Source organism: Excalfactoria chinensis, chromosome 20 (genome assembly GCF_039878825.1).
Source record: "Excalfactoria chinensis isolate bCotChi1 chromosome 20, bCotChi1.hap2, whole genome shotgun sequence".
Taxonomy (NCBI): Eukaryota; Metazoa; Chordata; class Aves; order Galliformes; family Phasianidae; genus Excalfactoria; species Excalfactoria chinensis.
The window spans coordinates 5,014,932-5,031,167 of record NC_092844.1 but is presented as its reverse complement, the minus strand read 5'-3'; the positions used below and the strand labels follow the sequence as shown (position 1 = coordinate 5,031,167).

Genomic DNA, 16,236 nt, shown 5'->3' with positions numbered 1-16,236 from the left:
TCTGCAAGATGCAGACGGATGTGGAGTTTAAGCTGAGTTACACGGTTAACGTCTTAAGCTCTGTTTTACAACAGAAAACTATTCCACTGTTCTTTCCCTTGTGCTGCTAGCTGTCGTTCAGAGTTATCACAAAACGTAAAGTGCATTTTACACAAAGTAATTGTGTTCATTTGCCCCGTCATCCAGAAGCATCTCCAAAACATCTTCCACTGGAGCTTGCCTATAAAGTCACAGACCGTTCTGTTTTACAGGTCACCCCCACTGTGCTGCCACAAAGGAGCTGTGAGGAGTCCAGCTCCCTGCACACAGCGTGTTCTTCTGCATGGTGGTTGGTCCTCAGGTGCCCACTGTGTCCTGCTCAGAGACAGCATCGTGTCCCTTGTCAGTTTCCAACAGGCAAATATTCCTAGCAGAAGCTGCTGCAGCTAATAACTGCCGTATGACATACACACACGTAGATATGGCCACCACAGTACTAATTCTAATTCCAAAGAATTACATAGAGTAATGCTGATTGTAAATACACATACCACCATTGAAGCAGAATTTAAAATGACATTTTGGCATTTGTTATTTAGTAATAAAACCCAACCTCTGTTAATATACAAAACATTACTTCCTTATCTCCAGAAGCAGTAACAAAATCTTTAAAAATAAAACCAAGCTATATGAAGATTGCTCTTTGCAGGAACTCCTTTAAGTGGCAAGCAACATTCATGTCAATTAAATGGTAAAATGTAGATGGCAGCTTTAAAGCAGATTAAAACTATATTAGCAGTAAATAACTTTGCAGCTCATTTCCCCAAGCAGCAGTTCTGAGGGTCTGGCAGTTCTTGTCTGCATACTGTACAGCATGCGGCATGCAGCTCATGCTTGCCTATGGTTCTTCAAGACACCCCCTGTGGGGGTCAACACCTGCCCATGACACCCAGGCCCCACAGACTTTCTGGATGGAGAAAATGCATCTTCAGACCACCAGCAAAGTTCAGCTGCTGCTGTTACCCATATCTCAAAGGCACCAAGCGGTCACCAGATCTGGTAAGGTCACTTCCCTCTAGCAGCCAGTCACACAGTGCATTTTGGCCTTCCAAATCTTTGCATTCTATTATCAGCCTTCTGAATTACCCAATCTGCTGAGAACTTAGTCACAAAACAATCCTGTCTGAGCCTTTTATCTTCATATCTGTTTGGAGGAGGCATACATGTTGAAGGAAATATTTATTTCTTCGTATAGAGATATTTATTTCCTTGTATAAACTCAAGAAGATCTCAGAAGACAAAAGGAACTCTCGCTAAACTTGCTCCTGAGAGTCAATGACAGGGAAAAGTACTGAAAAATATTAATAACTTTGTGCAGCAGCACAACAAACAGACGCTGCTGTGGAGTGTGGCATTTTATCATGTTGAATGACAGAATGAGAACATATTTTTTTCTCCCCAGTCTGTGTGCACAGCTAACTTGTCCTATAGCTTTGACCATGCTGCTGCAGCAGCTTTGACAGGAAGAAGCTTAATGTCCTCAATTTTGGTTTAAATTTGACTGCCCTTAATGGTGCTCATCATGATGCACGGCATGCTAGGCAGAGTAACAGTGACCCACTGCTGCAGTGGGTTCTCAAAGGACAGTGAGCTTCACTTCCAGAGATCTCTAAAAATATAGGAAACAGAGAAAGTGCAGGATGCTGAGGCTGCTAAAGAACAGAGGAAGGAGAACATTCCAACAGTTCTTGCAGTAGCTCCAGACTTGCATTAACCACACAGACCACCTCTTCACTAGAAGCTATATATTAAAACATTATTGTGCTGTAGATCCTTTTCAGAACAAACAGGGGTAAAACAAGTAATCGAACAAGCACAGCTATGCCAGCTGAAGTCCCACTCCTCTCCCAGTTCCTGAGCCAAAGAGCTACCCCAGTGGAAGAGTGAAGTATAAAGAGAATTAGGCTAGCTAATTAACTCAGTGTGCCATGTTTAAAACAGGCAACAGCAGTTTTATACCTCAAAGCATCATTGATGTTCTGGAAGCCTGTGATGCTCTCATCTAGTTTTATACACTGTATTGCACCTAACCCAAGTGAAATACATACTCTAGGAGTAGTTTTACTCCTCATCTGCTTTACATGCAGTACTGCCATGAGCTTTCCTACAGCACCTTGTGGCAGCACAGCTTTCCCTGGCACCTCACACAAACCTACAACCACGCCACAGGCAAACATATTTTTTATCCTATGAATGGGAATACGTAGAGTTTCCCATGGCACTTCTACAGTCTTAGAGTGAGGCTGGCCTTTTGAAGAGGATAAACCCTGTGGGCTGACTACAGCCTGCTTTGCATTCACAAACTTGACATAAAAGAATATCCTGGTAACAACAAGTAGCAGCTGCTTTTGGTCTGAAATGTCATTTGAATTTGAATTTCAATTTGAAATGAAAAACAAGAAAATCTAACTTTCTGTAATTTTTCATGTTTGGTGAAACTTACAGATCCAAAGTAAATGGTTTCATTCAAGTTTCTCTGGTCATCTCTAGTTTAGATTTTCAATGTTGTGTGTTGGATCTACCTTCAGATTTCACTGAGGATGTCAATAAAAACCAATCCTTTCAGGTACATTCTCACTGGAGATAGAAACACCTGCATAATCTCAAACCGAAAACCCAACAGTACAAAGAAGAGGGTTCAACAGGCATCAGTTCAGATCTCACCAGATCCTAAGCATTAGTATTGTCCTACAGTTACCACAGTGATGCTGTAAGTTTTAACATCACACAGGAGTTCCGTGCAAATAAGTCTCCAACATGCATATCTCTACACACCGCTGCTGAACTGCACACAGCAGCTCTGTTCTCTGTGACACTCTGCACCCAACACGCCTGCTCTGCTATGTGCACCCCAGGGCCCGGTTTGTTCACCATGGAGTTGAGCATCCCTAAAAGTGACCAAAATCCTTCTTTTAAGAGCAGCCTGTGCTCCCAACAACTCAGCATTTTTAGACTGCCCTCACTATCCACAGGCCATGGTTTGCTCCCTCTTGGTAATAAATTATTAACGTCCCCCTATACACATCTGTTACTCAAATCACCAGCTAAATAATATATGAATAAATGAAGAGATTCCTCTTAGGGGAGAGAACTGTGGGGGACTAAACTTTGAATGATGTGCTACAGCAGCATGCTTCAAAGCTTTACTATCAGGTTTGACCCCAGCAGGGTTTTACTCTTTAAAAAGAGCTAGAACTGAACTTTTATGAACATGAATGGCTAAACAGCAGCTTGCCCAGAAAATTTATGGAGGAAATACAGAGAATGAATGAAACCTTAAATAAAGTACACCAGTAGAAGCAAAGGCCATCAAAAATCTTCACTATTTTTTATCATTTTTAACTGTGGCTGAAGCCCACAAATGAACTGTTAATGTATTTCTGGTGAAAACTGACAATTCCCATAAACAAAAATGACATTCTGGTTAAAATAACTGATGCAATTTGAAAATACAAAGCTTGAAAATTAAACCAAAGTTGAAAATGATGCTGTTCAAGGAAGCTTCTGAGTCCAACCTAGTTTTCTATAATTCTAAGCTTATTCTAAAGACACTGACAGTCCCTCACAGCCTTCACCTAGTCAAACCAACCACACAAGTACAAGCCTAAACTTTGTCATTCCTAGTAGCGCATTATGAGACATCATGCATTTATAAACACGTGCAAATAATTTATAGTTTCTGTTATGCAGAGATCTTATGGCTGCTTCAGGCAAGAAGGATCCGCATTAAAATATATCTGCAAATCTGTATTTCAAAACAATGCATTTGGAAAGTGCAGAAAGTGAACACTGCACTGCATTAGTCTGCATCTTTACATAAGACAGCCCTGAGGTACGTCCCTGGAACAGTCAATTAAAGCTTGTTAGACCAAAATTTGAATGAATCTGAAATGAACCAAAATTTCCCTAGCAGATCAAAGGATGAATAAAATGTCCTTATATCATAAAGGGGAGGTAAGGGAAATTACTTTCATTCTTACACACCTTTTACGCTAAAACAAGTACTTGTGGGTAATACTGGCTACATTGATTCCTTGGGCAGTCTCTGGTGCCTCATCAGATATTTATCTGATCATTGGAAAGCATGCTGAATTCCCTACCAGCTTTATACAGATAAGCAATTTTTCTTTTTCCATGTAGGTAAGTCAATCGTAGCAGCACTACTTCCAATTTCACCCCACTGATGCATTAAGAGCTTCACTGCACTTACACATCCAACAAGTCAGCACTTCCAGCACTCCCATGCCTACAACTCACTCAAACCTCTGACTTATTACTGGATCAGAACTGATTAGTTCCAATCCAAAAGGGAAACCTGCATAACTTGGATGTTACATTAAATCAGTTAACAAGTTTTACTGAGAACTGAACACCAAACTGCACACAGCACAATTACTCAAGTTATCTGGACTCACTGTAGGAAATACAATCAGGGTTTAAACCAGATAGTAAATAACTCAGCACAGACTTTCTGGAGATATTTATCAGCAAAAAATCACTCTGATACCAAAATAATATTTATGAGCCATCACAGCTCTGGTACACAGCACAAAGAATATAGGCGTTATTCCTATCCTACTTGTCTGTGGTTTTTGGACTGTCAGCAACAAAGCAACAAACTGGAGGATTAATTTTAAGAACTGCAATAACACTGTGGCAAATGGATGCTAGATGAGTAGGAAACGTTACATAAAGCCCATAGAGAGAAGAAAACACAAGAATAGAACAGTTGCTCTGGAAAAATGTCCCTAAGGTTGCTTTTTGTGGACACAGAAAGAACACAGTGCTACAACCTGCAAAGCCGTAAGTGCATGTTCAGCAGAGCCTGGAATAAACTCTGATCTCCTCATTTTATATTTTCTGAGGACTTGGCATTGTACAGCACCTGAATGCCTGCAGGTGCTTTTAATAGTTAGATGTATTCCATATGTTAGCTGTAATTTACTTGTCAGTCATTTACTTGACTAATTATCTACTTAAAATTGCTCATCACACACAATATCTGAAATGTTATAACCATCATTAAAGATGCAATAGAATTATGCTTAAGCAGAAGATACAAGTAACATCACCCTCTATGCAAATATACCTTGGCACAAAAAAAGCAATTGAAATATGCACATATAGAGCCACAAAAACACAACACTGGAGAATAAATGTATGATTTAAATGGCTGATAGTGGCATCAACGTACCATGTAACGCAGGCAAAGATGAGTAACTCCACAATCAAAACTGATCAGCATAATCTACAAGTGCCAAACTGCTGTATAATCACTGGGAGAATGCAGGTACATCAGAACTCTGTGTCAATTAGCAAGAAGTTTTTTATTCCAGATAATGATTAATGGCATTATGAAATGGCATGTAAAGTATTGTGCACTGCACAGTGGTGTAGTCTCTCCAATTTAAAAGCCAACATTCCTTCTATCAGTGAAGTCTGCAAAGTACACTTGTCTGTAGCTAATGAAACTGCTCTGTAGGTAAGCAAATTGCACACAATTATGTGTTGCTGTATCTTCAGCATTACTATTTCCCTGAAGCAGTTCATATTTCATTTCCAGTAAGTGGAATGGATTTCCATTTACTTAAGTCTTCCTATTCATCAGGATACTATGGCCATAATTAATAAAACATGCCTACTTAGAGATAAAAGAGCTTTTGAATGATAAGATTTTAACAAAATATTATCCTCTAAACAGTCACTGGCAGCTAAATTAATAACTTTGGACAAGTGAGAAGAAGAGTAATATGATGTTATAAGAGTACAACTAAAAAATAACCATGCCCAAAAGCACAAGTATAATTGATCCTTCAGCTAAAATAATCATAGTATACGGTAGAAAGAATAAATCCACCTACTGTGCTTCTGTGGTGTGCTTCCTAAATCCATCGTCTTCTAGAGATAATACTTCTTATTGCCAATTGCCTCTCATAGAATGCAAAAATACTCAGCATTTTCCCTCCGTCATGCTCCCTCTTCTGCAAGTCTCTGTGTGAGACGGCAGTTTAAATTTCATCCCATTTGTTAGCTCAGCCACTGAGGAATCACTGTCACTTTTCAGATGGTACAAGCTACTTTGCTGTAGATAACACCCGAGGAAATGTGGGAGAGAGAAAAAGATTTTATCTAAACTGCTTTTTGCTGGAACAATTAACTCTTCATTGACTGATATCTCCTTCCTGCAGCTGACACAGAAGTGTCAGCTCCTCCTTGGCAACTGGAAATTCTTTATGACAGCTGTTTAATGCTCACGCTCCTTCTCTTCAAGATTTTCTCCGCTTTTCTCTTCCACTGCTTATCAAGGGGCTCCAGTCAGACACCACCGCAGCCATGACTGCTCACAGCCATTAGGTGTCCCTTTTCAATTAATCTGAAGCGACTAAGGATTAGGAATTCCACGAACTTTCTAACTCTATTCTGATTCTTTAGTCACTAAAAGCTAAAAATTCGAGAGATCTATTGGAGAGATTTGCTCACCACAAACTCATGTCTGGTTATTCTTTTTAAAGCCTCTAATCCCAGCAGTACTGTCTCCATGAAGGAAAAAAAAAGCTGATGCATTTGACTACCACCTTTATCACAAAACTCTCAAATTTTTAAACAATGAGGATCACTTCTGTTCCTTTGCTGTGAATTTACTCTCACATAAGGAATGGAAGATTTTTCTCTCCCTTTCTCAGTCACCCAGGAGAGCACTCCCAATGATTGCAAGAAAAAAAAACAAGAACACATTTGTTAGCAGAACCTCTCTCATCACTAAAGGTAACATTCATATTCTTCAGCAACAGCAGCTGTACCAGTTCCTCAGAAAGCTGCCTTTCTCAAGATGATCTCTTTCACTGTATTGGCTTGACATTACTGAACCTTAAGTGTTCAAAGAAACAACCTGTTTCCCCATTGCTGTAAGTAAGATTCAGTTCACTTGCTAATAAACAATCCTGGATCCACGTAGGATGCAGCAGCAACCAAACAAAGCAGTTCCTCACAATTACCCACAGAAAACCACTATCAATGGCTTTAAAAGAAAATTAGCCAGAAAGTTTTTCTTTCTCCCAAGAATCAAAGTATTTAACTCCAGATCTAATTTGCAGATAAGATTCTGATCTGAACAAAGATAAAAGAAAAATTCCTGGTTTTAGATGTTGGACATTTAAATGTTTGAAGATGTAAGCAATAACAAAGGCCAGACAGGTTTCACATTATCACAAAGATAGGCATGGCTTGGATTTTAAAATGCCTATTACCTAACTCTAAACACAAATCAAAGCCAGGCAATAGACTGCGTTTTTAGACACAATGTCTAATACTAGTTTGGGTATATCTGCTTTCAGTGACTTTTAGAGGGATTAAATTTACTCAGCTACCAGCAGATACAAATTATTCACTTGCAAGAAAATGTAGGAGGGAGAGATTTCATTTACAGTGTTTACAAGAACAGCATCCTTTTGTGAGCTGCCTTGTTTGACAGATTTAATGGTCATGTCTTAAGAACTTCCCACAGATAATACTAATGTAGAGGAACTTTGTTAAGGAACACTGCATTTTTCCCCCGCCTTCAACAAACACACAAGCTACAATTCCATCCAAACTAGTAAAAGTGATCATTTCAGGAATCAAAGAGATGTAGATACACTCATTAAAAGTCCTGTTAAGGTGGCATACAATGACCACTATATAATCAGAATGAAAGTTCTAAACAACAACAGGCAAATAGTCTTACACAACTGTTCCTTAGAAGCTGTGTACGTACAGGCACACATACACAACATTCTTCTCTGACTTCTTTTTCACAGCAGTGCTGCTCATGTACAGTAGAAGAACCACGTTTATAAATTACCTGCCATTGTACTGTTAGCTAATAACTGCATGGCAACCATGGAAATGGCATATATATCCTCTCATTCCAAAGTCTCTCTTTTTCTCTCTTTCACATAGGTTTTGAGCTCAGGATGCCAGCTTAGCAGGTGTACTTCCATCCAGGAGATGGCAATAATGATACACACAGACTGCCCTATCAGCAGCACTCTCCTTGTAGGTTCTAATGTGTGTGTGTAAACAGTCCTATTTACTCTCTCAAACTGTCCCATTTTCTCTACAGGCTTACAAAATATTTACATGCAGCAAGACATAGTTAAGAAGAAGCAAGAAAGCGATAAAACCACTGAGAATTGAGATTTTGGACAGGTAACTTCATAACATTCAGGTGATCCACGTTCAACCATAAAGCTCTTTCTTAGTACTAATGCATCAAAGATTTAACATGCGCATGACTTTGCCCCAAGAAACAATTCCACTTCTTCAACAAGAGACACATAAATAAATTTATTAACATCTCAGTAATAGCTTGGATCAGACAACACTGTGCTCTGCTGGCAAATTGTTCAGGTTTACATTCTAAGTCTAGAGTAAAGAGGGAATCAGTCACTCTCCTACTGCAAAAGTAGCTCTCCCCCTTTTTACCACAGTTGATTGACTTCAGCATTGCCCAGCAAAGAAAGGCAAGGCCAAGCTGCAATATTCCTACTGACAACAGAGAACAAGCAAGAAACCAGACCTCTGCCTTATGCACCTTTATGGCTCCTGTTGCTATTTCTTCTGGTTTCACTTACCTGCACAAAGCTCACAAAGAAAGGCTGTTACCAGGTCAAAGGATGTCTGAATTGGAGACAGCAAACTGAAGACTTCTGCTCCATTGCAGGTGTCAAATTCAATAGCATTTAGACATTGCTGCCAACAAATTTTAGTGGGAATGTCTATGCCTAAAAGGAAGATAGGAGACTAACCACCTTTTTGCATCTTGGCACAGAGACTCTGAGAACTACGCTGCAATAATCTAGTAAAGCAGGTAAGCAAAAACTCCAAACAAAAACAGGAAAGAAATTCATCTAGGAAGCTTGATAGATTTACCAGTGATTCAATTGAAAACTGTTTGGGATGCTAAGTCTTAAAAAGCTCATTTGATCAAAGCTATTATTCTTACGGAAACAAATATTGATTCCTCAAAGACAACAGAAAAGAATATGTGAAATGCATCTACTGAAAGATGAAGCAAAAATATTCAGTAGTCAAAATGAAATGCAGAGACTGCATACCGAGTCAAAAGTCTACCTCGTACCTTCTGTCATGCATGATTAGAAAACTGTCCTACATCAGCTACAGTAGAGGATGGATGGATAAAAGGAAGACCACCGCTGCCCTCTAGCGTTAAATTACAGCCAAATATGACTTCCTGAAATGCCAACTGCCCGAGGAACAGAAGTTAATGCCATCAGTACAAGATGCTTTTTCCTTAGCTACGTGGTACACCTCTTACTGGTAGATAAAACAGCACAAAGAATGAATTCTTGGTGTTAGAATTTTCTAGTATCCACAGCTTGTACCAAATCAAGGATTTGGTGTCTCTCCAGATGTTACTGAAACTATCAACAGAAAAGGAAAAATTTGTGTGGTCACTATCACAAGCAAAACTAGAACAAAAGCATCAGTTTATATTTCATTCTCAACTGATGGGCAATATCACAGCAATACATCTTTAAACAGAGCTACTTCCAAGCAGCTGGTGCCAATTAATATAATCTCACCTTTGTCTGCTCAACTAAATTGATATGTTAGAGGTTTCTATGGCAGAAGCACTGATCACAGCAGGCAGCATGTTAGAGCCACATGTTGAAGGCCATCTTAAGTACATCTCCAGGCTAATCTGATGTACCGTATACCTAAGCAAACAGGATTTTGCATGCCTGAGCACAGCACTCTTTCATCAGTTTAGAAGGAAAAATTGAGTCTAGACATGCAAGAACATAGTTTAAAAATAGAGGATTACTGAATTTTCCATGTATCTCCTTGATTTTGGAATTTCCCAATGCCGCTACAACCTTGAATCACTATTATAATAAAGCAAAATTACATGCAAGTTAAATGCATTCCACTCAGATTTACTTTTTACACAGCAATCCTATTCCTCATCTGTACACAGCCTACACAGACAAGGAAAATTCCGATTCTAAACGAAGTAATAAGTTTTGAAAACTTCTTGTATCTTATCAACTGATAAGACAAATCAGAAAACCACAGATGAATGCCAAGAGTTCCAGGCCATCTAAGATTTATAACCATTGTTCAGAAGACTGTAGGTAGATTTGACACTACAGGACCAAGTTATCAAATGAGGAGCCTCTTAACTGCACAGATTCATCCCAAGCAGGGATCTAACTCTTTAGCCCAGTGCTTCCCAAATTTTCTTGGGGATACACACATTCTAATTAGAAAGCTGAAGGTGCCAACATTTGAAAGCATAAGCTTGATAAAGCTGAAATGTCATTTTTGAAAGCACAGGCTACTCAATCAAAACTAACAGCTAAAAACTAGTAATATCACTTGTGTACTGTTTCTTTAGAATTTATTGTAATACCAAAGTGATATCAAAGTTGTCACTGCAATACCTGGCATTTAAAATGAGTCATATAAAGAGTTAACTAGAGAGATAAGAACAAACTCAAGTGGGTGTTCTGAACAAGTCTGCAACAGGATTCCTGAGCAGGAGACCAGCTTTTGTTTGGGTTCAGACCCACTTGCACAGGAATGCTGGAAGGGCTGCACAGGCACAATAAAGACTTTCTCTGCCTCCAGCTATTTCTGCCATCTCTGTGCACTTTGTCCTACATACACACTCTGACAGAGCTTTATGTACAGAATTATATAAAGGACAGTTCTTGTTCAAGAGGCATAAATTTCTTTTTAATACAACAATACAAATATATTCAACTCTATTAATGCTAGCAAGAGCTACAGATAACAGTTTGAACAGTGAACCAGCAGAAATGAATCCTGCAATTGCTGGAAATTTGGCCAGAATTATGGAAATAGTTCCTGTAAGCACCCAGCTAAAAAAGCGTCATCTGCTTCACAACTGGGTATATTTCAAGAAAATAAGTCCTGTATTGAATACATTAAGTTCTAATTAGAGTCTTGGGCTAAATCAACTGTCTTTTCAATGCAACAAGCCCTCTTCTCCTTCTTCAGATCCATCCTGTAGCACAAATTCATCTGCCACAGACATCAGTTACACAATTCCCTTCCTCCTACTCAATCTCCAATCAGCACCTGATGTGCAGAATCACATCTGTAATCTCCAAAGCTTCCTAAGATAAGAACTCATTTTCCCCTGAGCAAACTGTCAACACTCAAAAAAGACCAAAAGCCAACAATAGTTATTCTTTGAGCTCTGCATCTTAGATTGCTTCAGACAGATTCATGGCACAGAGCCACAACCTGAGGCAGTATAAATCCCTCCTCCCCAAATCAACTTCAAGAAGGATTTTCCAGAAGCACTTGAATCAAGGAACAAAAGCTGCAATCAGTTCTGACAGCCTGGTCCTATGATGCTAATTCATATTTTAAAAATATCTAGCCCAAAATGTTTTGCTTTGAGAAAGAGCTTGAGATCTCCTTGTTTTTTCTACAGACTTCATGACTAAATTCTACCACCAATTCCTTGTTTCCCCAGAATTCAGAGATCCCTTTGGAATTCATCTGTTAAAAATTAAAGAGTAAAATATTTAGGAGCACCTGGTGCTGCTGAATAAAGGAGTCTGGTTAAAAGCCAAAAATCTGTGTCATTCACAGAAAAGAATACTGCTATGTTCTAAATTCAGCAAACCAGCATTTCAAACAATCCCAACCATGAGGGATCAGCTGAAGTTCTGAAGGAATCACATGCACATTTCTATAAAATGCCTATCCCACTTAAGTCACAAGTCTGACAGTGATTCAGAGCCACTTTGTTACTGACACAAGCCCACATTCTTTGAAGATCTGGTAAATAAGAGGACAACTCTCCTTCAAATCTACCTGTGAATTTTGCCACATCCCAGCTTATTGCTATATCATTATTTGCAGCCACAGAAGGCAATACCTCGGGATTCTAATCAGAACTTTAGGAGGAGATACCGTTCATATTTTACATTAACACTGGAATGGAAGCACTTGAAGAGGTGGGGAACCTGACATCTCAAAAACACTCTGATCATTATTCAAGTACAAATGTCACCATTTACATGAAGATACAGGCCTGCCTAGCATATCTTGGAAACTGCTGATAACATTACTGTCAATCTGTTTGTTACCATGCAGTGAAAGGTTTCATAACACAACTCACAGCAGGTACTTCTAGCTTTGTGTATACCACTAACTCCTGGATGCTACAGGAACAGGTCAAACACAGGCCAGAGTACTAGTAACTGAAGTGTAGAAACACAAGATAAGCCCTTTTCATCATGTGAGCTATACAACAAAATTGAGAAATTCAGTCCCCTAATTTACAAGCACAATTTCCTCAAACAAGTGTACAGAAACTTAGAAGTTCAACATGAAATCTCAATACCATAAAAGAAATTGGGAGTAAATATTTTCAATTACCGAACTATTAGGTGGAAGAAACTTTCACTTACCTACTGCGATGACATTTGCAGACAGGAAATGAAAACAGCTTTCATTATGGAGCATGAGTTCTTCTCTTTGTGTTAGATCTCCTGCTATGGATTTTGGAGAAGGCAGAGCCATCTCTAGCTTTTCGAGCAACCTAGCAACACTGCTCGCTCTTTCAGTTGAGTAATAAAAATCCACAAAAAAAATTAAAAAAAATAAAATAAAATCAGAGGATGTTGCTGGCTTATTCAAGAAATCACAGCACGTGCCTTCTCAGGAATTCCACTTCCAGGAGACTCCTCGTTTAATTCTGCAGACACTTATTCCACATGTCCAAGAGTAAAAGATACAGTATCAGTGTAGACAGTGAATTATAACTGAGCTCAGCCTTGGTAGAATGGATGTGATGGTCCTTCCCAGCATCACAGAGGTTCAGCTGTGAATCTTTCCAGGATCTCTAGCATGCCACAAACCTGGAGAAGACAAGACTTTTTAATAATGGAATTTGCTATAACTGTTCATTATACAAGACTTACTGCAGCAGTGTAGTTGGATTACAAATAATGGACCAACTTCAGCAGCTGTTTATCACCAGATAGCTCCTTGCATAAGAGAAGGTGCTGACACCTCTTTCCCTCACCCTGGTATTTTCTATAATCATAGAAAATTATGCTGTTGCAGTACCTTCTCCAGAAATCAAACTACTCTGGGCTTCATTAGGCACACATACATATTTACGTAAGTATACACACAATTTATACATACAATCAAAGACGTTTTTCAGAATTATTTAAATATCAATGAAATCCCCAAAGAGTAGCCGGGGATTTGACTGCTGGCTATTCATACAGTTCTGGTTTTTGCCCTTCACAGCTCTTTTCTCTTGCACGCTGTCAAATGCCTACATACTTGCACCTCTTCAGATGTTTCCTAGCATTCTCCTTGTGTTCTCCCACCTCTCTCTTGCTCACTGGTTAAAGAAGACCCACCTTCTCAAAATTTTCAGGCAGGTAACTTCCTCCGAGAAAGGAGGTCAAAGGCTCAGTCCAAAAACAGCAATCACACAAGGCAGAAACCTGGGATCCTTCCTTATGCTGTTAACTGTATGAATCTATGGGTGTCTTCTTTAGTGTGTAATTACAAGCTGAGCTCTGAAACATTGCCCAAACATGTTTTGTTGTGAAAGCACAGATCCAGTTTGACGTTATTTTAGAAGAGACGGGGCAGTGAGGCATCATTATTAACTTAGAGTGTGTAGAAATTGGTGGAGGGGGAGCTTTGCAGAAAAAGATGGTCAAAGAGATGTCCCTGCCAGTTTGAAGTACCTCTATTTTTGTCTATGGTCCCTTATTCAGCATCTTTAGGGAGTCATTTCCTCTCTAAGATCATCTTTTCACCATGCCCCACCTCCTCCATTCTCTTGTCAGAAACTCCTCTTTGAGATATAAAGTGGCAGTTAGTGAAGTGGGATCCATACATTGAGCCAAATGCATAGTAACTTCATGTAAGGAACAAGAATGATTAGCAATGCTAACACTGTGAAAATCCACTATTACTAAAATCACTTATTTCCACATTTAAATGGGAAGTATCTTGAAGAGAACCCTGTGGTTCTGAAATAATTTTGGGCATATCAGCAGGTGAAATTTGTTTGGTAAGGAATGTTAGCTACAAAGCACAGCTGGAAACCAAAACAACACTGCTTGTGCAGCGCTGATCCTACTTTAAGCAGAAGCTTGTCCTATCCCTTGAGGGCCCCTCAGGCCTGAATTATTCCAGGATCTGAAATTAATTTATTACTTGAAATAGAAATGGCATCTGACACATTGTAAGAGTTAATGATCCTATAACCACAGGCCCTTATGGAGATTAAAATTCAGGAGAAATATTTTTGTTAATGGCTTCTGTAGGAACATCAAATATCCCGAAGCCAACAAGTTATCATACTTCTTTAACGGCACCATCTTATCTAGTACTGATGTCATTAAAGCACACAAATGTTATAACAATACAGCAGCTGTTCTCTGATAGTGAGCAAAGTTTAAGACTAAAACTTCACAGTGTTACATTTGTGGCTGCTGTTCCCGTACATTGCTGTTCCCATACACAGCTCGCAGGACACATGGAACTGTTTCAACACTGAGACAAGATCTATCCACTTCCTTTTCAGAAAGTTGAACTGTTTGGTGGTTACACTGCCAGGTTCCTTCACCTCTTTGCTTCAGGGGTTATCTCAGAGGTCCTTCATTTGTAGGAAGTTCAATCATTGTGACTCACTATACACCAAAAAACAGATCTATGAGACTGAGGAAGACTGAACAGGAACAGATGTTTCTGCTGGTATATACTGGCATCATTTCAGTGAAAGCAATCAAGCTACAATACGCGTGTATATATTGTGTGGCTCACTGAATATTTCGATGCCTTGAGTCATGTCAAATTCATATTCTTTACTCTCTTCTGATCTGAAAGTGAAACTACTGTGACTCAGCTGATCATAAAATATTCCTTCTGCAAAAGATGCCCTTTCTTCACTCCATTACACCTATTAGAGCTTCTGTCCACATCCTCAGAAATTCACCACCACCTCTTCAGAATGCCTGGTTTGATTTCGGTTGTGTGTTAAGAGTTTTGTTCTGATTATTTCCCCAAGATAGCCAGCTGAATGTCCCCGTAAGTCCCAGGCAGCCAACAGAAAAGCACACAGTTCATACTTAAACAAACACAACAGGAAGCAAAGAGTCAACAGACAGACTTCATAGGAAGGTAAATGAAAGACTCGGTTGGCGTCGCCTGAAAATTTCTTGCAACAATTCCACAGCAAAAAACACTGGTTACACTCAGTGCAAATACTTCATCTCTGTTATGCCAGGAAACACTCTGGTCTCCAAGACCAGCAGTTCATTGACAAAAGTCACAACATGCACAAAAGAGAGTCACATAGTATCTGTAGAGACTATATGAAGAAGACAAACTTATAGGTCAGTTTGAGAACCCTACTTTAAGTATTGTGTCAGATTCCTTATTCCCTTAAACAGGACGTCAGCCCTAGAGGCAGGGCAGATATCACTGGGGGGACAACACCCTGCATATAACATGATCAATCCTTTAGCCAGTTTTATATCAACATAGTAGTTGAAGTTTAACCCCAAAAGACATACTTTTGTGCTGAGAAAATATCACACTGCACCAACTAGAATTCAGAAGAGCTCTAATATCTTCCCAGGACAAATTCACCAATACTGAAGATGAAACATAGAAAAACTAAGCTATCACTTCAAACTCAATAGTTCGATCAGGAAGCAGATCAAAAGATCTCATTAACTTACCAAATGGCGGGGGAGGAGTGGGAGAAAACATTAAAATCTGAGACCTGGGGTTTGGTTTTAAACTCTACTGCAATTCCACTATGACAAGCTGTTCGTTTTAAAGAATGTAACTTCATTCACTGAGCAATTCCATTTGAGATAACTTGCACGCCCAGGCAAGTTCCTTCACATCCAAAGCAACTGCAAAAGGAAAGAAGTCTGCTTCAGTATTATGGAACAAGGGGGTAAGCCCACACCTTAGGGTGTGATACAAGATTCTTTTTCGCAAGGGACAGAGAATGCACAGAACAGAACAAACTGGCACGAGATATAAACCCCTCTGGCAAAAAATAAAGGGAGCAGAGAAAAGGCAATCTAGAAAAAGGGACACTGCAATATTTTCCTGGCATCTTGATGAACTCACCTTATACCCAAAGCACAGTCATTCCCCTTAAAAGGA

General features: G+C 39.3%; 1 protein-coding gene across 2 annotated transcripts in view; it reads right to left on the bottom strand.

Annotated features, from left to right (window-relative positions):
* Positions 1 to 15,840, bottom strand: part of PLCH2 (phospholipase C eta 2) — a 61,936-nt gene extending 46,096 nt beyond the window's left edge. Inside the window, exons 1-2 of one of the 2 annotated variants that reach the window (XM_072354383.1) lie at positions 15,798 to 15,840; positions 12,492 to 12,941 (exon numbers count right to left, since the gene is read on the bottom strand). In XM_072354383.1, the coding sequence (XP_072210484.1) occupies positions 12,492 to 12,603 (112 nt within the window). In that variant the 5' untranslated portion in view covers positions 12,604 to 12,941; positions 15,798 to 15,840. Of the gene's footprint in view, positions 1 to 5,900; positions 6,049 to 12,491; positions 12,942 to 15,797 lie in introns of those variants that run through there. The other variant, XM_072354381.1, reaches the window with a different exon arrangement.
* Positions 15,841 to 16,236: the final 396 nt, after the last annotated feature.